The sequence below is a fragment of the Hermetia illucens genome, chromosome 6 (assembly GCF_905115235.1).
Source record: "Hermetia illucens chromosome 6, iHerIll2.2.curated.20191125, whole genome shotgun sequence".
Classification (NCBI taxonomy): Eukaryota; Metazoa; Arthropoda; class Insecta; order Diptera; family Stratiomyidae; genus Hermetia; species Hermetia illucens.
This window is the reverse complement of record NC_051854.1, coordinates 46,833,601-46,854,908: the sequence shown is the minus strand read 5'-3', so window position 1 is coordinate 46,854,908 and position 21,308 is coordinate 46,833,601. Positions and strand designations below refer to the sequence as shown.

Sequence of the window (21,308 nt, the reverse complement as noted above, 5' to 3'; positions counted from 1 at the left end):
ACAATCACCTGAAGAACGTTATCATAAATACGGCTACAAACATACTTGGCCCCAGCCGCAAAAAGAGTTGGAACGGCTAGTTTGACTATGAATGTAACCTAGCAACGGAACGGAAGAATGCTGCATACCGAGTAATGCTGCATTCTCAAAGAACGCGGGCACGCGCGGAGAGTTATCACGAACTCCGGCGAGCGGAGAAGCGACTTCACAGACGGAAAAAGGAAGCCTGGGAGAACCAACATTTCTGTGAACTCGAAAAGTGCAGGGAGCAACCGCACCAAGTCAGCAGGATGAAGCCTTACACACCTCGATGTTCATCCTGCCGAGACAAAGAGGAAAATCTGATTTCCGACAGAATAGGCATATTGGAGGGATGGGTTGAGTACTTTGATGAACTACTGAACAACTAGAACATCGGCGAGTTGGAGGTCCCGCCAACTGAAAACGACGGACAAATACTTCCACCACCAAGTATAGAAGAAACGGTCGGTGCAATTCATCGGCTTAAAAACCATAAGCCGCCAGGAGCCGATGGAATTACAGCCGAATTGGTTAAATATGGAGGCGACGAATTACACCAAGTGGTTGATCAACTTGTGCCCAAGGTGTGGGACAGCGAATCAATGCCTGACGATTCGTAGTCATGTCGTGTTCTGCGAATTATATAAAGGAGTTTTCAACATCTGCGAACCGCTTCGGTCACGGTGCTCCCAGAGCAGAGGTGAGGCAGCGGCTGACGATTTGCCTCTGCCCTGGTAAGAAACCGTAAAGCCGTCATCGCCTGACATTTTTGTAATGTTTGGGTGCAAGCCCTAAGCAAGGGGTAAGTTGGTCCCCATTTGGTCCGGTCCACCATTAAGTTGATCCGAACTTAGGACCCCACAATTCTCAAAAAAAATATGGACATCAGTTGCACCATCTCTTCATCGACTTTAAAGCCGCCTATAATAGTATAGCCAGGGTAAAACTGTACACGGCCATGAGAGAATTCGGTATCCCGACGAAATTGATAAGACTGACTAGGCTGACCCTGGCCAATGTGTGAGGCCAGATAAAAGCAGCAGGATCACTCTCATGAACGTTCGACATCAAGAACGGTCTACGACAAGGGGGTGCCCTATCATGCATCCTCTTTAACCTGGCCCTGGAGAAAGTGATCCGTGATGCTGAGGTAAATGCAAGAGGTACGATCCTCTTTAAGCCCACCCAACCACTGGCCTATGCCGACGATATTGACATCATGGGAAGAATGACCCGAGACATACAAACTGCCTTCATCCAGATCGAGCGATTCCGTAGCCTACATAACGACGAAATCTATGAGCGATACCGTGACCGTCAAGTTGTGGATAAAATCCGACTCAATAGGTTACGGTGGGCGGCTCACTTAATCCGTATGGATGAGGATGATCCAGCCCGGAAAGTCTATAAGGGCAATATCTACGGTAGGAAAAGAAAACGAGGCACTCCCTGCCTAAGATGGAGCGATGGCGTAGGTCAGGACGCCAGACAGCTTTTAGGGATATCGAATTGGTGGACCTCGGCGCAAAACCGGGATGTCTGGAGTTCCTTATTAAGGCACACGGTCATGCATCTATCTGGAAATTCCTCGAAAAAATATCCGGTAGCCCTGATGCTGACCAATCATATGGTTTCCAGATGCGTCTTTGAAAACACATACACTGTCGTTATCACCGAAAGAGAAGAATGGTCGGCAAGTGGCCGTGAGTCTTTTCAGATTACAGACCTAATAATCTTCACCGACGAGTCAGTCATGGAGGATGGATCGGGCGCAGGAGTGTTCTCGCAGAATCTGATTAGAAAACTGGCCCGACCCCTCGGAAAAATGACGACAATATTCCAGGCGGAGATACATGCCATTTCATTGGCAGCAGAAGAATGTCTGCGACAAAAGTGGAGGGTCGCACTTCGAATCTGTTCCGACAGCTGGGCGGCATTATCAGCGCTAAATGGCAACGACATATCAAGCCAGTTGGTGTGGAGTTGTCATCAGGTGCTGCTGAAACTTGACCAACTGAACGAAACATTCCTGATGTGGGTGCCGTGGCACTCTAACATGGCCGGTAATGACGAGGCTCGCCGAGGGTCTGGATCCACAATGGTGGGGTCAGAACCAGCTCTTGGAATCCGACCATCTACGGTCAAGCCTACTCTGAAGGGTGAAATTGTAAGGATTCACGCAACCGCGTGGAGAATCTTGTCGGCAAACGAGAATCCTTGTGAAAGAGCCTAGGGCCACTAGAGCGGCAATTTTGATGTCCCTTAAGAAGTGGGAAATGAAAACCCTAGAAGCGCTTTTAACGGGACACTGCTCCTTAAATTACCATATGGAAAAGATTGGGGTAGTGGTTTCGGCTATGTGTAGCCAATGTGAGGAGGAAGAGGAGACGACCCTGCACTTTTTATGTAGCTGCCCGGCATCCTTAGATCTCAGAAGAAGACACCTTGGCAAGGTTTTCTTCAATGAAGAATCTGCACACTCTCTGCCTCTGGAGAATATTCTCAGATTCGCTAAAGCCTGCGAACATTGTAGGCGGGAAGTCATTGAATAGGCAATTTACGGGGATAGTACAATGGGCCTAACAATGGCCTGAGTGCTCGGAGCTACGGCTCCCCCAGTAAACTAAACTATATTAAACTAAAAGGCAGGTCTAGACCGAATACCGGTTGTTGCGGGGGTTGATGATGATGATGATGAACTTGCATTGCGAAAAAAATGGCAGGTGCCATGGGGGAAAAGAGTTTGTAGTGCGCAATGAGGGTGGCCAGCGTATAGTCGATTTTGTGTACACCCATGATCTTGCACTTGTTAATAGATGTTTTATCAAATGATTGTCTCATTTTCCTACATGAGAATAGTGAAGGCGTGTTGCAAGGTCATGACTCAGTATTCTTTACCGACGGATCAAAGATGGCCTGTGGGGTCGGCGTGGGGGTTTCCTTGAGTATACACAGTATATCCAAGACGTATGGTCTCCCAGGTTTCTCCAGTATATTCCAGGCGGAAGTACTGGCGATATTGGAAGTCTGTCGATGGCTGGAACGAGATTCGAGCCCCAAGCCTTACGTAGCCATTCTGACCGACAGCCAAGCGGCCATCAAGGCCTTGTATTCAGCGACGACAACTTCCAGGCTGGTGGAGCAGTGCAGAAACGCGCTGAACCGTCTGGGCGGCACGCTCAATGTTACCCTCCTCTGGGTTTCCGGGCATAGGAACATAGAGGGGAATGAGCGGGCTGACGGATTGGCCAGGCGAAGCTCTGCTCTTGGCAGCCCTTCGGTGAATACAGTCGGTGTTCCGCTGGTGGCTGAAACCCTCATGCACTTTCTCTGCGATTGCCCAGCTCTAGCTAGAGTCAGGCTGCGAACACTGGGTAAACCATTCTTTGGGGACCTCAGAGAGATTTCTAGCTGCAGGGTGGGAGAGCTGCTTTTCTTCGTGAATGCGACGAGCTGACTCTGAAGATTGGAGCCGGCTATACTGCGCCTCCCTGCTCATATAACAACAGTCACGGTCTTAGGAGTTTGTGGCATCAAAACGGCGCACCACAGCGCTAATTGGGCTCCACGGAGCGACCACTGATACCTACCTACCTACCCTACCATTACCTTGGTCTGGGAAGCAGAAGCTGCTGCAAATTTCAACGATTCCGCTATCGAATGTTTCATCACGAAACAGCTGGGAGATGGTTGTAAGCATTTAGATAATTTAGTTTATTGTTTTTATATTTTCAAAATGGGATAGATGTTGGCAACAACAGTACCAAAAACGAAAGAAACAACATCAAATGTTAGGTCAACTGAGAACAATAAAAATGTAATTTCTGCTATCCGCGCACGGTTGTTGGTAATAAACAGAGCCTTTTTCAGCTTACAAAAACTATCCCGCTTGAAATATCTTACGATAGGGTTTTACCAATGTTCATGTGTTCCCCGGAGACTTGGGCTCCTGGTAAAAAGACTCTTATTCGCCTTGGAGAGAAGAATCCTCCAAAGAATCCCCTACTGAAGAAATGGATGGTTCTGTAGTCTATATTAACGAGGAACTGTCGACGACTGTCTCGTAGTCAAAAATTTGGCTCAATAGGTTGCGCTGGGCAGGTCACCAGCCCGGAAAGTTTAGAAGGGAAATATCTATGGTAGAAAAAGAAGATGTGGCAGACCCTGCCCCAGATGAAGCCATGGCGTAGGCTAGGACGCCGCAGAGCTTTTAGGGATATCGAATTGCTAGACCTCGTAAATGCATGAAAAGCGCTAACAGGAAAACATCTTTTTGTAGCAATGATGATAGGCTACAACTACTCAAACATTTATCTTAAATATTATACCAATTATAACTTACATATGTTATTCAAATATTTTAAATCATATGGAGGGTTTGTCGCCCCTATTAGCAGTTAGTACTGCTAATCCCAACCCAATTTCAAAGTTATAAAGTCAACAAATAATCCAATCTCCATTTACAGATTTCGTATTTGCATTTATTATTGTTAAAAATTTGCTATTTAGATTTCCCAATAGATCACGCGTAGCAGACTTTACGCGGAGTTCGTTATTTGCTTCAAGCAAATATTTATTTGAAATTCTGATTCACTGAGCTTCAATTATTGGGAACAATCGTTTATCAGTACCGAAGAGGAAAATTTGTTCATATTCTAAGGAAAAATTGTTTAGGAGTTTTAAATTATTCATAGATATTAATTTATTTCGTTCACTCTCAAGAGGAGCATTGGGCACTCTTAGTTTGCGCACTTTTGACGCAGAGGGATACATTCATATTCAGACGAAGATACTTTTTGGCTTACATTTTTGGTGGTTGCGGAAGGTTTTTACCCGTTGCTATTCGGTTGGAACGAAATCGAGTCTCCATTTGTTGCTAATTATCAAATCATAAACAAAGAAACCACTTTTCCCGGATTAAACAAAATATTCGAGCACAACTACAACCTCTTCCAGAAGCTAAGCCCAGACACCTTAAAGTATTAAAAGTCGAAACTGCACTAAAAATAGTCTGAGGTCCGAGTATGCACAAAACGCTAAAAAATAAATAATTTGGACTCCGGAGACGTTAAATGGAGAAATAAACATTACATCAATGCGAAATGGTACGGAAAGTGACTATTTGAAACTGGACACCTACAGAGATTTGTGTTAAGAGATTTCAGTGTGAATTTGGCGAATGGAAATGGTCATGAGGGATCGTTTAGTGGAGGGTTTTCCTATGATTTTTGTTTTCGTCAAGAGTCAAAAGACGCACAAGTGAATCTGATGAAATTACGTCACAGAATACGCACCAGAATTGTCAATATTAATTTAATAGGATTCGAAACATATAATGGGTACATAAAGGTTTAATTTCGCTTGAAAATAGTGCAGGGGAAGATTGGGTGCCCTAGGACAGATAACTAAAATGTTTCTATGAATGGAGTAAGACAAGATTTCTAAATATTAAAGGTGAGTAGCACTGTATGCAGTGCTGACTTTTTGTTACCAAAGGTACCATATTTAGTATCTTTTGAAATTCATCACTACCTCAGTTTTTTCTCATTTCTCTCACGGAGCTTCAAACTCACAGCAGTAGCATCCAGCTGTTTGCCTACTATCCAGCTGTGTTCCCAGATATTAAACGTCATATGATTGAGATATACCGACCTCATTGGTTGTAATTTAAGGACAATTTTCTATTCGCGGTCAAAGGGTAGCATAGGTAGGTCCCTGGGCGAAACCTGGATTACCCACGATGGAGCATAGAACCTGGGAAACGCCTGCTGAACCAACACCAACAGTTCTACTACCAAACCCTATCTCCACCTACACGTGGTGATCGCTTGGAGTTCTCTCTTAATGAAAAACTTCAGATGGAGAAGGATGAAGGCGAGTCTTCCGCGCCCAACAATGGGACAAATCGTATCAACTGGTCCTCCAGGTTGGGGGTTGGGTAGAGCTGACAACCCTACACGGAAAACCGAAGTTACGAAGCCACAACAAGAGCCTCGGACTGGATGGATAACACAACGACGAAGCCGACAACGACAACTGAATAACGATTTGCACATTTTCTCATGGAACGTGCGCTTCCTGTACAGACCGAATGCTGTGTAGCGTCTAGCCGATAACCTGTCCCAATATAGGGCTGATGTAACAGCATTACAAGAGATGCGCCGGACAGGGACCACTTTTCTGTGGGAAGAGCCACTACACCATATATTATAGCCTCCATCCAGTAAACTATGTGCTTGGAATGGGTTTCTTAGTCAGCCAAAAAATTAAACCTGCTGTTATCGGTTTTGAAAATATAAGCGAAAGGCTATTCAAGGCAAATTTCGAAATGTAAGCCTCATAAACGTTCACGCCCCTACAGAGGAGACTGCAGAGTCTGAAAAGGATACCTTCTACGAGGCAGTTGAGCGGACCCTCGAAGTCTGTCTCAAGTATGATATCAAAATCATACTTGGAGACTTCAACAACAGGTCTGTGAACTCGAAAAGTACAGAAAGCAATCGCAACAGGCACGCAAGGTTGCCAAGAAGTTAGCAGTTTGAAGCCTTATACACCCCGATGCTCATCCTGCCGAGATAAAGAGGCAAATCTGATTTCCGACAAAACGGATGTATTGAAGCGATGGGTTGAGTATTTTAATGAGCTGCTCAACAACCAAAATATGGGCGAGTAGGAGGTCCCGGCAACTGAAGATGACGGAAAAATGCTAGCACCACCAAGCATGGAAGACACAGTCTGTCGGCTTAAAAACCGTAAGTCGCCAGGAGCCGATGGAATTACAGCCGAATTGATTAAATATGGAGGCGACCAACTACACCAAGTGGTGCATCAACTGATGCTCAAGGTTTGGGGCAGCGAATCAATGCCTGACGACTGGCAAAGAGGCGTTATCACGGGGGATATCACGCAGTGCAGCAATTATAGAGGTATCACGTTGCTGAGTACCATCTATAAGATATTCTCCGCTATCTTGCTAGGCCGGATAGCCCCATACACCCAGACCATTATTAGCCCATACCAAAGAGGCTTTTCTCCAGGCAAATCAGCAACAGATCAGATTTTTTTTCTCTGCGGCAAGCGATGGAAAAACTGTTGGAATATGGACATCAGTTGCACCATCTCTTCATCGACTTTAAAGCCGCCATGAGAGAATTCAGTATCCCGCCGAAATTGATAAGACTGACTATACTGACCCTCACCAATGTGCGAGGCCAGATAAAAACAGCAGGATCACTTTCGAGACCATTCCATATCTACAATGGTCTAAGGCAAGGAGATGCCCTATCACGCGTCCTCTTCAACTTGGTCCTGGAAAAAGTGATTCGCGATGCAGACGTAAATGCGAGACGCACCATCCTCGTTAAGTCCACCCAATTACTGGCCTGCGCTGACGATATTGACATTATGGGAAGAACAACCCGATATGTACAGTCTACCTTCATTCAGATCGAGCAGGCGGCAACGGGGGCGAGATCTCAGGCTGCACATTAATGGAGGCCAGACGAAGTATAATACATGGTGGCAACATCAGCACCAAAAACCAAAGAACAAGCAACATTGAATCGCACTGGTCAAACGAAAACAATAACGATAGGAGACAACAATCTACCTTTCTATGGTCGAAAATCACAACCGATAACAGCTATGATGATGAAATCCGCACACGGTTGTTGGTTGCCAACCGAGCCTATTTCAGTTAACAAAAACTGTTTCGCTCGAAACGTCTCACTATACGGTCAAAACTCTTACTTTACAAGACTTGTACTATAGGGTACTATAATCCTGTAGTGTACCGTTAGGGGCTTGAATGAAATGCTCTAACACACTTCAAGGCCCTGATCCAATTGGGCTGTTGCGCCAACGATTATTATTATTAATGGTTGGTAATCGCGTAAGTGAGATCATTTCTTCCGTCTTCTCATGAAATCGCCACCATTTAATGTGCGGCCGGCAGTGCATTCCTCATGTTGTTTTATAGGTGGCTTGATTTGCAGGTCGGCAATCAACGGTTCATATTGAAATGCAATGGTTTCATAGGAACGGCTTTGCAATCAGTGACGGTGGTAAAATGTCGGCGTTTTATGAGTATATATTCGATTTGCGTTTTACTATTCCCACTATAAAATGTGGGAAGATGAGACAATCGTTTAATGAACCATGTATTCATAAGTACAAGGTCATGGGTTTTCGCAAAATCGATTATACGCCCGCCACCCTCATTGCTCGCTCCAAATCCCTTTCCCCCATGGCATTTGTTATCTTCTACCTTTTCACCCACATGACCCGCATTAAGGTCGCCGGCAATGACGGTATAGTCATCAGCAGTTGCACGTTGCAAGTCTTTGCATCGAGAAGTGGCCAAAAGGCATCTTTCTCGGGATCAGGTCGACCTGTCTGTGGTGCGTACGCGGTGAAAAAGTGAATAGTGCGATCAGCTGATATAATGGTGAGCTTCATCGGCCGATCATCAAATCGTTCGACTTCTTTAATGGGATAATGGAAACCCTCTGAGATGGCAATGTCAACACCATATTGAGTGTGTGGGCTACCAAAATAGAGAAATTTATAGCAATTTTTACCGCATTCGCGTTCAATGTCACAGCTTTTGTCACCAAACCATCGGGTTTCTTGCAGAGCGCTGATAACAATATGTCTTTTCCGAAGGACTCTTGTAAATTCGTCGGTCTTCTCAGTTAGGGTGCCAATATTTAGCGTGCAGACATATATTTGTTCTGCTCGAACTAGCTTACGTCCTGAAGCCGTTCATGCGTCAAGAACCCTTGCCCATTTCGACTGAGTTGGACGCCCTAGTATTTTTCCGAGGCTTATTACTCGATCCGATCATGTTGTTTGTAACGACATTGGATGCATTTTTTTGGTCGGCCTGTCGCGGTACCTGTGACTAAAAAAGATCAGATAGGATTTCGCATAGTGATATAACTCCAACTATACTTTATTTATCTTTTTTCCTGACCTTAGCATTTTATTTTACTGAGGATAGTACAAAGTACGTTGTCTCAAACCCTCCTCCTTTACCTGAGCTTGGGACCAGCATGCCATGTTATTAACACGGGAATTTGTTTCATAATAATAATAATAATCGTTGGCGCAACAATCCATGTTGGATCAGGGCCTTGAAGTGTGTTAGAGCACTTCATTCAAGACCGCAACGGTACACTAGGAGGCAATGTGGTCAGCATTGCACTCGTCCGAGATTATTACCCTAATTTGACTCAGGTACTCATTCACAGCTGAGTCGACTGGTGTCCGACGTCAAATCACGATACAAATTCCACTGCCACCAGTGAGATTTGAACCGCGACCTTCCGTACGACAGCCTTGCGCTCTAACCACTCAGCTATCCGGACATGTTTCATACCTTTACAAAATTCAAATCAATTTTTAGTAAAAAAAAGCAAAAGTTTGACTGACGGTTTCGTCCAGGGCAGAACCAACTCTTCACACGCTGCTTTACCTCTGCCCTGGCAGCAGCGTGACCGAACGCGGCGACAGGTGGTAATCGCTCCATTTTATATATAATCGTAAATACAACATGAGTACGAATTATCTTCTTCTTTTTCTTCAGCCTTTGTCCCATTCACACGCGAGGTCGGCTCGTCGTACGAATTATATTGGAATGAAATCCGTCATATTCAGACCTAAACTAGGCCGAAGTGAATTTTTGTTGAGGATGCAGGGGGTCCTAAGGACTTAGTAGGTTTCAACATACGACGGATTTCACTTCAATACAGGACTCCCTGGATCCTCAACAAAAATTCAATTTTAAGTTTTATACAAAAGTTCATCGTATGCCACCTCAGGCATTTGAATTTCAAAAAAAAATTATAACCCTAGTCTGCATGTTTGCTATGAACTGTTGTCAATAGTTTCGGCTAACGCTTTCACACAGCGCAGAAGAAGAGTTGCACATACCCATATCTTGCTGAAGTTGCATAGAGGAGGGGAGATAATCACAGCCACTCCCTTTGCGATTGCCAGACTGCGGATACCAGGTAAATAATTCCTCGAGAACCTCAAAGAGATCTCTGGGGAGCTGTAATCTTTTGTATACGCTACGGACCGGCATTGAGCCGATTGGACCCTGCTCCCCTTTTCCTCCCTACAGCACCACAGTGCTAATTGAACTCATCAGAGCGGCCAAACGGAGATTGATCGAAACGAGCATTTAAACTGTTGTAAGTCTTTTCCTTACACTCAACTGTTTCAAGAGGAAAGTTTAGATGCTGTTTATATTGATTCGTACGTAAAAGATCAGAGAAAATTGAAATTGATTCCATTTTATAAAACAATGAGCTTTATTCGTTACAATGCATTCGCTAGCCGTACATTTACTCTCACCCACATTACAAAACTTGTTCAATTTACAGCTAAACTGTCTGCAAGTTAGATGTCTCAGTGTCATTTTGCACTTCAGCCGTCTCCGTTGAGCATTCCGAAGCCTTAATCTCACGGATTTCCTCCGCCTCATCCACTTGTTGATCTGTCCTCACATCATATGAATGAAATCCTAACGTCTCAAGCCACGCCACCATTGGTTTCTCCTTCATTTCAATATTATAAATAGTTGGAAAAATATATTTATTAATAAACTCTTGAATTTCAGGTTCCTCTTTCTCCCACGTCAATGGTGCGTGCACACCATCTTGTCCGTAACGTTCATTATATCGATCGTAATGAATTCGGTCAAGTACCAGCCCTAGACCCGGAGCCATTGGTATGTCAAGACGTTCTTCTGTGAATGAACGTTTTATCGTTTCTTCGGTTGTATGGCCACGAAGGACGGCCAGAGATAAACCAACCATTTTACGGATTTGATGTAACATAAAGCTTTGTCCTTGGATTGTGATTGTGGCGAATTCAATATTATCGGGGCTGAGAAATGGTTCGCAACATGCAAAGGACATGATGTAGCGTTTGGACGATGGATCAATGAAATCTCTGCAATGAAAAGTGTGGATATGTTCAGTTGGGGATTGCAGTTATGTAAAACCTAAGCAAATTTACTTTCGACTTGTAAAATTGTGGAAGTTCTTCGTGCCTTCGAACTGCTTTAAAATTTCATTGAGACGGTCGATTCTCTCTTTCGGTGCTCTATAACTTTCCATTTGGACTTCCTTTTCCTGGTGCTCAGCAAAGGAGATCGTCGGCAAGGTGTATGTATAGGTCCGAGAATTGCATTGATCTTTCGAATTGAATCCTTTCGTCACGCGGACAATACTAAAAATCCGAATTTCGTCCGGAAGACTTGCATTTAGGGCCTTCAAATCAAACTCGTCAGCTAGAATTAGGACATTACTTTTACATGGGTGTTTCCTTGATATGGAAAACCTACTACTTACGGAATTTTAAAGAGCAAACTTGTCGGGCAGCGGAGACTCCTTTATCAGTGCGAGCAGCTCGTTGGAATTGAATCAACTGCGCCTGGTTGAACATTTCTTCAGTGACGAGTTTGTTTTCGAACATTGCTTTAAATACATCCTCCTCAATTGTCTTCATGCCGGGATTCCGTTGCATTCCGAAGTAGTTTGCCCCACTGTAGCCAAGGAGCATTGCATATTTACGTCGTTTCACGCGGTCAGCCGGATCGAAGTTGGCCGGTCGCTTGCTCGCGCCTTCTTCTGTTTCGGAACTTTGTTCCCATTGTCTTTTCTTTACTCGGCCGTTGTAGCGTGGCTTATATGGCTGCTTTTTCGCCTGAAATGCCTTTTGTTCGGCTTCATGTTTTGCTAGAGCTTCAGCCATTGCCGCGCTAAAGCTTCCTATGTGTCGAATCGAGGTGTCTAGAGGGAACGTGTTTGTTCTGAATTAAATAGAAAAATTACTTATGTTAGGATTTACCTGCCTTGATAGTTTGAAGCGCCTTACGCAGAATTAGCATTTCTCGCACGGAGGGGCCGTTTTAATAGTCAAAATCAGGAAAGTGCTCTAAGAAAGACCGATGTAAACAATCAGTAGCGCACTGCCATGCTGCACGTGAAGTCGAGTGTCAAAAGAGATTGTCTGTCACTGTCAAACCGGTTGTCAATCTCCTCTGAAGTCAGGCGGCGCAGAACCAAGCGAAAATGTCCTTAATTCGAAACATTCAGAGACAAATATTGCCTTTTGTGCGGCCCGGAATAGTACGAAGCCTTTCTACGACACCTTCGTGCAACATTAAGGAAAGTAAGTCATTTCTTCATGCATAATCACCGAATAACTTTGCTCCATTCCCCCCAGTTCAAGTTGGACAGGAGAATAACGCGATCGTCATCAAAGCAGTCTCCATGGAATCTCCAAGGTCTGCAAAATTAATGAAAGATGTTTGTCAACCGAATTTTTGTCCAGAGTGCACACTAGGATTGAATATCAAGCACACCGACGTCCTCGTACTCAGTCAGTTCGTCCGGTCTGATGGCTGCATGCTCCCTCGCCGGATCACGGGCCTTTGCAAAAGACAACAGAAGCGAATAGGGACAATGGTCTCTATGGCACAGAAAGCTGGCCTCATGCCAAATCTAACCCCAGAGAACAGCAAGAAGGACCCAAAGAAGCGACGGGAGTGGAAGAAGTTCAACAAATATTTCGATGAGAATACCATTAAGTGTAAGAATTGTTAGGCCAAACATTTAATGTAAACAGTTTTATTGAATAAAGTAACTAATTGAAGACAAAGGTACAGTTTTATAGAAATAAGGACGAGGTCGGCAATATATGGCCAGTTGATTCTGCTGGGCTCTGGTTACCTTTCGTGGTGAGCTCGGATCATTCATACTCATCTGGCACCCCGAAAGCATGACATTTGAGTGGTCAATATGCTCCACAGCCCAAGGTGTTTATTGGCGGCAAGGAAGTTCGCCGACGTATTAAACAAAACTGCATGCCGTGTGTTTCCTGAGATAACTTGTGGTGGAAGTGTGGCAAATAATATTTTGATTAAGGTGGCTATGAGCACTGAAGCGAAAAAAATGAAAACAGGCGTTCAGAAAATCGGTACTCACAGCGGCAATTTCCATTGCGATGAAGCGCTCGCTTGTTTCATGCTGCAACAATTGGACCAGTATAAAGATGCTGAAATCATTCGTACACGTGATATTGACACTTTGAATGGTTGTGATATTGTCGTGGATGTTGGAGATGTTTTCGATCCGGAACGGAAGCGGTTCGACCATCATCAGAAGTCGTTTCAAGAGACCCTCAGCAGCTTGCGACCAGAATTGGGTAATAAATACAATATCCGGTGAGTGTCCTCTCAAACGTTAATTAAAATCAACAACTTAGTTAAAGATCTTCACTGAGGGAACATCTTTATCATTAATGCACCAAATCCACCTATCTGCCAGCGAACTTCTGTTTGCTCTTGTGCGTTGTCTCCATTGTAATAATAGAATCAAACTTCCCAATTGGACCTCCTCTTAATTGCTCGATCCTTTCGAACTGTTGTTTGGTTTTCTGTAAAAAATCATCATCAACGGCGCAACAGACGGTATCCGGTCTAGGCCTGCCTTAATAAGGAACTCTAGACATCCCGATTTTGCGCCGAGGTCCACCAATTCGATATCCCTAAGAGCTATCTGGCGTCTTGACCTACGCTATCGCTCCATCTCAGGCGGGGTCTGCCTCGTCTTCTTTTTCTACCATAGATATTGCCCTTATAGACTTTCCGGGCTGGATCACCCTCATCCATACGCATTAAGTAACCCGCCACCGTAACCTATTGAGCCGCATTTTATCCACAACTTGACGGTCATGGTATCGTTCATAGATTTCGTCGTTATGTAGGTTAGGGAATCGTCCATCCTCATGTACGGGGCCAAAAATTCTTCGGAGGATTCTTCTATCGAACGTGGCCAAGAGTTCGAAATTTTTCTTGCTAAGAACCCAAGTCTCCGAGGAATACATGAGAACTGGCAAGATCATAGTCTTTTACAGTAAAGGCTTTGGCCCTATGGTGAGACGTTTCGAGCGGAGCAGTTTTTGTAAAAGCTGAAATAGGCTCTGTTGGATGACAGCAACCGTGCGCGGTTGTGATTTTCGATCCTAGATAGGAGAAGTTATCAACGGTCTCAAAGTTGTATTGATGTTGCTGGTCGGTTGGTTTTTGGTGCTGACCTTGCCACCATATATTTTGTCTTACCTTCATTGATGTGCAGCCCAAGACCTCGCGCCGCCTGCTCGATCTGGATGAAGGCAGTTTGTACGTCTCGGGTGGTTCTTCTCACGATGTCGATATCGTCAGCATAGGTCAGTAATTGAGTGAACTTAAAGAGGTTCGTACCCCTCGCATTTACCTCAGCATCATAGATCACTTTCTCCAGGGCCAGGTTAAAGAGGAAAGTGATGCTGGTGCTTTTATCTGGCATCGCACATTGGTCAGGGTCAGCCTAGTCAGTCTTATCAATTTCGTCGGGATACCGAATTCTCTCATGGCCGTATATAGTTTCACCCTGGCTATGCTGTCATAGGATGCTTTAAAGTCGATGAATAGATGGTGCAACTGATGGCTATATTCCAACATTTTTTCCATCGCGTGTCTTAGAGAGAAAATCTGATCTGTTGCTGATTTGCCTGGAGTGAAGCCTCTTTGGTATGGGCCAATGATGTTCTGGGCGTTTGGGGCTATTCGGCCTAGCAAGATAGCGGAGAATATCTTATAGATGGTACTCAGCAACGTGATACCTCTATAATTGCTGGACTGTGTGATATCTCTTTTTATCTATGAGACAGATAATGCCTTTTTGCCAATCGTCAGGCATTGGATCGCTGTCCCACACCTTGAGCACAAGTTGATGGACCACTTGGTGTAATTGGTCGCCTCCATATTTCACCAATTCGGCTGTAATTCTATCGATGCCTGGCGACTTATGATTTGTAAGTCGGTGAATTGCACGGACTGTTTTTTCTATGCTAGGGGGTGGCAGTATTTGTCCGTCGTCTTCAGTTGGCGGGACCTCCAACTCGCCAATGTTTTGGTTGTTCAGTAGCTCATAGAACTACTCAACCCATCGCTCCAATATGCCCATTCTGTCGAAAATCAGATTTCCCTCTTTGTCTCGGCAGGGTGAGTATCGAGGTGTGTAAGGCTTCATCCTGCTGACTTGTTGGTAAAACTTGCGCGCCTGGTGCGTTTGCTCCCTGTACTTTTCGAGTTCACAGACCTGTTGATTCTCCCAGGCTTCCTTTTTCCTTCTGTGAAGTCGCTTCAACGCTAGCCGGAGTTCGTGATAAGACTCCGCGCGTACCCGCGGAATGCAGCATTCTTCCGTTCCATAGCTAGCTTATATTCATCGTCAAACCAGCCGTTCTGACTCTTTTTGCGGCTGGGGCCAAGTATTTTTGTGGCCGTATTTATGATAGTGTTCTTCAGATAATTGTGAAGATCATTTGTTGATGCTTCATCTCTAGGATCACTGTTGACTGCGGTTATTGCGGCATCCATTTCCCTCTTATAAGTGTTGTGGAGGGCTGTGTTGTGGATGGCTTCAGTGTTAACTCTCACCTGATTGTCAGAGGGAATTCTGGGTGGTGTTGTTATTCGAGCTCGGAGCACCATGCCAGCGACATAGTGATCCGAGTCTATATTGGTCCCTCTATATGTTCTGATATTCATCAAGGCTGAGAGGTGGTGGCGTTCGATCAACACGTGGTCATATGGTTCAAAGTGGTTCCGTCTGGAGAGGGCCACGTAGGTTTTGGACCGCTTTCTGCACACTAAGAAACCTACTCCGGGCACATGGTTTACTGGATGGCCACTATAATATATGGTGTAGCGGCTCTTCTCCATGGAATCGATCCCTGTCCAACGCATCTCCTGTAACGCTGTTACATCAGCCCTATATTGGGACAGGGTATCGGCTAGCTGCTCAGCAGCTTCATTTCTGTACAGGGAGCGCACCTTCCATGAGAAAATGCGCAAATCGTTAATCCGTTGTCGTTGCCGGGTTCGTCGTTGTATAATCCGTCTAGTCCAAGGCTCCTGTTGTGGCTTCGTAACAAGTTGCTTTCCATGTAGGTTTGTCAGCCCTACCCAACCCCCAACCTGGAGGACCAGTTGGTACAATTTGTCCCGTTTTTCGGCGCGCGAGACTCGCCTTCATCCTTCTCCGTCTGCAGCTTTTCGTTAAGAAAGAGCTCCCAGCCGTCACCACGTGGAGATGGAGATAGAGTTTGGTAGTAGACCTGTTGGTGTTGGTTCAACAGGCGTTTCCCAGGTTTTATGCTCCGTCGTGGGTACCAATTCACGTTTCGTCTTGGGACCTATATTAACCTTTGGCCACCTTGAACAGAATATTGAAGTCTATTATCTGAGGAATAATTTTGAATGTGATGCATAAGACAGATTTAATTCAATTTAGTTCAATTAAATTCAAGATTCAAGTTGTTGAGCAGCAACTTTCGTGCCGAGTGGTATTTTTAACTGACATCGTCGAAGACATCGGGAGATATTCTCAAAGGCGACGCGGAATTTGCCATAGTCTTCTCTTTCTTTGCTTACGGTCAATTAGGGTGGTGGTGGAAGTCGTGAACTATTTCTACCCTCTCCTCCGTTCAACATACCACTGTGGTTAGCGATGAAGATTTCGTTCTGATATTTATTCTGGTTTGTGGACTCCCCGAATATCATTTTAAAAAGTGTAATTAGCCCGTTAAGACTGCATCCTTGTTTCTGTTTCAAATTTCATTCGCTTTATTATATAAATGGTGATAATATGAGAAGGTGGCACCAATCACTTGAATGTCCTCAAAGTTAATTTTATGCTCACCTTGCAACACGTCGTCTTCATCAAACACAACTTCTTGATTTATGCACGTGATTCTTTTTCTTGTTCCTGTGTACACTGCTCCCAACTGAAGTCCTTATACGAACTTAAGTGCACAATAGCAGCCAAAAAATCATGGTATCTCCGTTTTGGGGCCCAAAAAACATAATTTTGATTGAATATCATTGGCTTAGGGGGAGGCGATTACCTAGGCAAGACACTGTAAATATCTACAAAAGAATGATCAGGACGATTCAGAATAAAAGGAGGGGCACGCTAACAAAGGGAGTCTGCCTGCTGCACGAGAATGCTCCCACACCTCACACGACCAACACCACGAAGGATCTCTTGAACTCGTTTAAATGGGACGTTTTGATACATTCCCTGGTCTGGCGTCTTTAGATTGCTATCTGTTCACATCCTTGAAGGTGCATATGGTTGGAGAAAGTGTTTTCAACAGACGAGGAATTGAAGAACCGACGGCAGGGGGTGACGAGAAACTTTTGAGGTAATCATAAATTGACCCCACGCCTCAACACCTGCGTCGAAATTCGAATTGTTTAATTGATATTCCATTTTGAATGCTGAACTGAAATCTACCCACAAACCCATTCTCCATTTTTTTCATTCAAATTTCCATTTCAGGCCCCCCAAAAAAGGCATCAGCCCCCTGTTCTACACCCCTTCCCCTTGTCAGGTCTGCCAGAATTGAATAATTCCATTCCACTATATTCATAGAGGAAAAATCATCATTTAAGGAACAATTTTTCTTTATTTTTTGAAATTTACGTTTGGATTTATATTAAAAACTAAAGTTTATTCATTTTTCAGATTAAGTTCAGCTGGTCTAGTTTACACTTTCTTCGGTGAAGAAGCCATCAAGAATATCCTAAAATCTCGGAAAATCGAGCTCCCCCCAAAATCTCTCCACAGTATATATCGAAAAATCTATGAGAACTTCATTGAAGAAATAGATGCCATCGACAATGGTGTTCCAATATGCGACGGCGAACCAAAATACAAAATTACAACTGGCATCAGCGCAAGAGTTGGCTACTTCAATCCACCATGGAATCATGATGGCACACTTAAGGAGAATGAGCAATTCGAAAAGGCCAAATCGTACGTAGGCGCAGAGTTGGTGGACAAAATCTTACATTACGCGACCGTATGGCTCCCAGCTCGCGATATTGTATCCGATGCTTTGAATAATGCGAAAGAAATTCATGAAAGTTTATCAATTATGGAGCTGTCTAGTGGCTGCCCATGGAAGGAGCATTTATTCGATTTAGAACAGGAGCGTGAAATCTTGGGTCAGACGAAATATGTCCTGTTTAAAGACGTTAAACCAAATGATTGGCGGGTTATGTGTGTTCCGATCAAACCAGATAGTTTTATTTGTAGAAAATTTTTGCATAAGGACTGGCGTGGAATACGTGCTGAGGAATTAAGAAAGGCATCAGGTGTTGAAGATGCAAACTTTTGTCATGTAACGGGTTTTATTGGTGGTGCTGCATCGCGAGAGGGCGTGTATCAAATGGCTGTGAAAAGCTTGAGTGGAGATTATGTTGATTGATGTGGCGATTGTAAAAAGCAGTGTCAAAGACGGTGAATTCTTCAATAAAAAGTAATCTACTTCAGAAACAAGTATTTATATCATTCATTTCGATTAAAATGGTCGGGCAAGCGAGGAAAGTCAAACATATAATAGTTTTATTCTGTAGTATTTAATCAAAGGTAAGCAACGCGATTACCGGCTAAGGATGGGCAACCTAGTATTGTTCATGAGCTGAGTTCTTTCAAACGGTTTGCAGCTTTTCTGGAAGCGGTCTGCTCTAGGTCTTAGGATGATTGGCTACTATGACGTGGTGATATAATTTCACTTCAGTGGTAATCACTTATCTATAATTTAATTAATTTATAAAGATGAGCTGTGACGAATTTTCATAGGAATTAATATCGCAAATGAACATAATTACTCCAGAGAAAGTAACGATTATTCCGTGCCCAATGAATGTTTATAGTAATATTCCTCCCCTTTGTCCTGTTCACAAGCGGAGTCGGCTCGTCGTGATCAGTTTCGCCACTTGGCTCTATCGAATGCCTGATCTGGGTGCAATCTTGAGGCTTCCAAATCCCCATCCAGCGTATCAAGCCACCGTTGCTTAGGTCTGCCTTTTGGTCGTTTACCATCGACTTCGATGTTCAGACCAATCTTGGCAAGTGAATTCTCCTTTGCACAAATTGCGTGACCATACCATCGAAGACGCCTCTCTCGCAACTTTTCCACGATCGGTGCAACCCCATAACGGATATCCTCATTTCGGATGTGATCAAAACGTGTCACGCCACTAGTCCAACGCAACATCTTTGTCTCCATTTCCGACTGACACCGTTCATTGTCTTTTATAGTCGGCCAGCACTCAGAACCATAGAGAGCGACAGCACGGACCACATTACGTTGTGGAACGCCCCTTCATCCAGGTTGCGTTAATGCGTGAAGCAATTTCATAACGCAGCTCTCCATTGGCTGATAACGTTAACCCGAGATATTTAAATCGCTCAGTTCTGGGTAGATCACTGCCGCTGACAGTAATTGTTCCTGTTTCATGGAGATCGGTCGTCAAAAATTCAGTTTTGTTTAGATTCAATTTGAGACCGTGTTGCATGAGGCGATCATTCCATTTTTGGACAAGTTGCTCGAGATCATTTTTGCTATCAGATGCAGGGCGCTGGATATTGGATACCCCGTGTGACGGCGTCCATAACAAGAACAATGAGGAGTGGTGAGAGGGCGTTTCCTTGATGAACACTAACAGAGATACGAAGCGGCTTTGATACACCCGCCATACTCCGAACTTTACTTTTCGGATCATGGTAGAGCAATTGAACTCAGTGCACGAGTTTTTCTGGCACTAAGTGTTGTCGTAGGGCATACGGTGTAATTTATATTAAGAAGGATTCAGAAAAGCAAAAAATCAGTTCTTGGCTTAATTACAATTAATTGACAACTTATTCTCTTTGCTAAGTTGAGATTTACATGATTATCAAGAAAATATTATTTGTTCAGTTTGTTGATCTGCTATGAGTGTACTCTCCCTATATCATTTGGTTTTGATATTCTTGTAGTCCATGGGAATTTAGGTCGGACACCATGTTGTCGTAGTGGGGGAGCCTATAGTAGTTCATAACTACACTAAGGGTGTCCAAACATGAATATGGAAACAAGGGATTCTAATTCTCCAAGGGGTAAGAAGTCACAGACTTCGAATTCACCTGCGACCATGAGCAATCATGTCGTGGCCAAGGCGTAGACTTTCGAGGCCACAAAACATCCATGAACTCCCATTGGTTAAATCTGTAAAAGGCATACTTTGCGACTCATTGGAAAACTTGCATTTAGTGCCTACTGCGAAATTAGTCAGAAAGGAAAGTGCGGAAACTCTCAATTTGGGAGAAACTAGGAATCCGACTGCCGACCCGTCCGCGGTACTACAGCCCAAATCTACCTGCAAACCGAAGGCTCGGCAGAAGGGAACTTCGGTCACCAAGGAGGGAGGACAGCAGGCTGAATCCTGTCTGGCAGAACCTTCTCCTTGAGAGAGATCTCAATGAAGCTGATCCCTCCCACAGGAATACGAACATGAAGATGGGAAGGAAGAGAACCTATGCGGAAGCTACACCCTCAGTTTTGACTGCTATTTTGGGAGTTTTCTCTCAGTGTGGCAAAATGTCAGAGGGACAATTTACCATCCTCCGGGAATGCATGTGGAAAAAAATGCTGGAGCCTGGAACGAAACCAAAATTTAACAATCAAGGTTTTCGCAATGAGCTTCTCCATTTGGTGTGCACTGATGAGGCTGCCTTATAGTGGCTCCAGTAGGTAATCCCGGTTTTAAGTTCTGGCGGTCGGCCCAAATTCACTATAGTGAACACTGAACGGCGAAGGAAGGCAGAGGACAATATCTGCATGTTGGGTGAACAGAACCCGGGCGTGGACTTCGGACACTGGAGGGTAAGGTTCATGAAAGCCAGGAAGGTACAAATCCACAAAGGTGGAGAGTTTAAGCTTGCTATTCGAACTGGACCAAAAGAGTCTGAATGTGCTCAGGAGAAAACGTTATATGGGGCTCCACTTTTTACTAGATAGATTGAAATTCAATTATATCAGGAAACTGTAGAGCATCATCTCCATTTCGAGAACGAAGAACAATGATAGTCTTCGACTCATACAATATAGAGCAAATTGCAATTTCAATTCTCCAGTGCGCTCTCCCACAATGGAGCTGCGCGCAGAGCATAGTGCTTACAGTGGAGGAGCCCCCTTATGGGGGTCGCACTGGTGAAGAGACTACAGAGTGAATTCTACTACTAGTAACTTTTACGGAACAGGCAGGAGAAAGGGAAGCCAGAGACGTGAACGGAACTTTTCGCAGGAAAATAAAGCACGAGGAGATCGAGTCTCTGGCGGTACGATGTGGGGGAAACTCCGTCACACGAGGCCCGCGGCATACGTTTCCAACAATTTTC

General features: G+C 44.4%; 3 protein-coding genes across 4 annotated transcripts; 2 read left to right on the top strand and 1 right to left on the bottom strand.

Annotated features, from left to right (window-relative positions):
• Positions 1 to 10,313: 10,313 nt before the first annotated feature.
• LOC119659365 (tRNA pseudouridine synthase A) lies at positions 10,314 to 12,032 on the bottom strand. Of its 2 annotated transcripts, none has more exons than XM_038067421.1 (4): positions 11,885 to 12,032; positions 11,382 to 11,822; positions 11,047 to 11,320; positions 10,314 to 10,980 (listed from the first exon to the last, which is right to left on the bottom strand). In XM_038067421.1, exons 2-4 carry the CDS (start codon positions 11,782 to 11,784, stop codon positions 10,410 to 10,412), a joined length of 1,248 nt encoding a protein of 415 aa, XP_037923349.1. In that variant the 5' UTR covers positions 11,785 to 11,822; positions 11,885 to 12,032; the 3' UTR covers positions 10,314 to 10,409. The 2 variants fall into 2 exon arrangements, with proteins under 2 accessions (XP_037923349.1, XP_037923348.1); XM_038067420.1 differs by having other exon boundaries at positions 11,881 to 12,018.
• LOC119659368 (28S ribosomal protein S18a, mitochondrial) lies at positions 12,016 to 12,693 on the top strand. The gene is made up of 2 exons (XM_038067423.1): positions 12,016 to 12,204; positions 12,259 to 12,693. The coding sequence occupies exons 1-2, from the start codon at positions 12,105 to 12,107 to the stop codon at positions 12,636 to 12,638; spliced, it is 480 nt and encodes a 159-aa protein (XP_037923351.1). The 5' UTR covers positions 12,016 to 12,104; the 3' UTR covers positions 12,639 to 12,693.
• A 20-nt stretch (positions 12,694 to 12,713) lies between these two features.
• LOC119659366 (MYG1 protein) lies at positions 12,714 to 18,422 on the top strand. The gene is made up of 2 exons (XM_038067422.1): positions 12,714 to 13,258; positions 17,610 to 18,422. Exons 1-2 carry the CDS (start codon positions 12,834 to 12,836, stop codon positions 18,352 to 18,354), a joined length of 1,170 nt encoding a protein of 389 aa, XP_037923350.1. The 5' UTR covers positions 12,714 to 12,833; the 3' UTR covers positions 18,355 to 18,422.
• Positions 18,423 to 21,308: the final 2,886 nt, after the last annotated feature.

Excerpts from the sequence above, each read along its gene's own strand:
- LOC119659368 (XM_038067423.1), top strand. The coding sequence starts at position 12,105 with ATGTCCTTAATTCGAAACATTCAGAGACAAATATTGCCTTTTGTGCGG. Across the intron at positions 12,205-12,258 it reads TTCGTGCAACATTAAGGAAA|TTCAAGTTGGACAGGAGAAT; the intron begins GTAAGTCATTTC and ends CATTCCCCCCAG.
- LOC119659366 (XM_038067422.1), top strand. The coding sequence starts at position 12,834 with ATGCTCCACAGCCCAAGGTGTTTATTGGCGGCAAGGAAGTTCGCCGAC. Across the intron at positions 13,259-17,609 it reads GGTAATAAATACAATATCCG|ATTAAGTTCAGCTGGTCTAG; the intron begins GTGAGTGTCCTC and ends TTCATTTTTCAG.
- LOC119659365 (XM_038067420.1), bottom strand. The coding sequence starts at position 11,920 with ATGCTAATTCTGCGTAAGGCGCTTCAAACTATCAAGGCAG. Across the intron at positions 11,823-11,880 it reads GCTTCAAACTATCAAGGCAG|ACACCTCGATTCGACACATA; the intron begins GTAAATCCTAAC and ends CGTTCCCTCTAG. Across the intron at positions 11,321-11,381 it reads AGTTTGCTCTTTAAAATTCC|CTGACGAGTTTGATTTGAAG; the intron begins GTAAGTAGTAGG and ends TCCTAATTCTAG.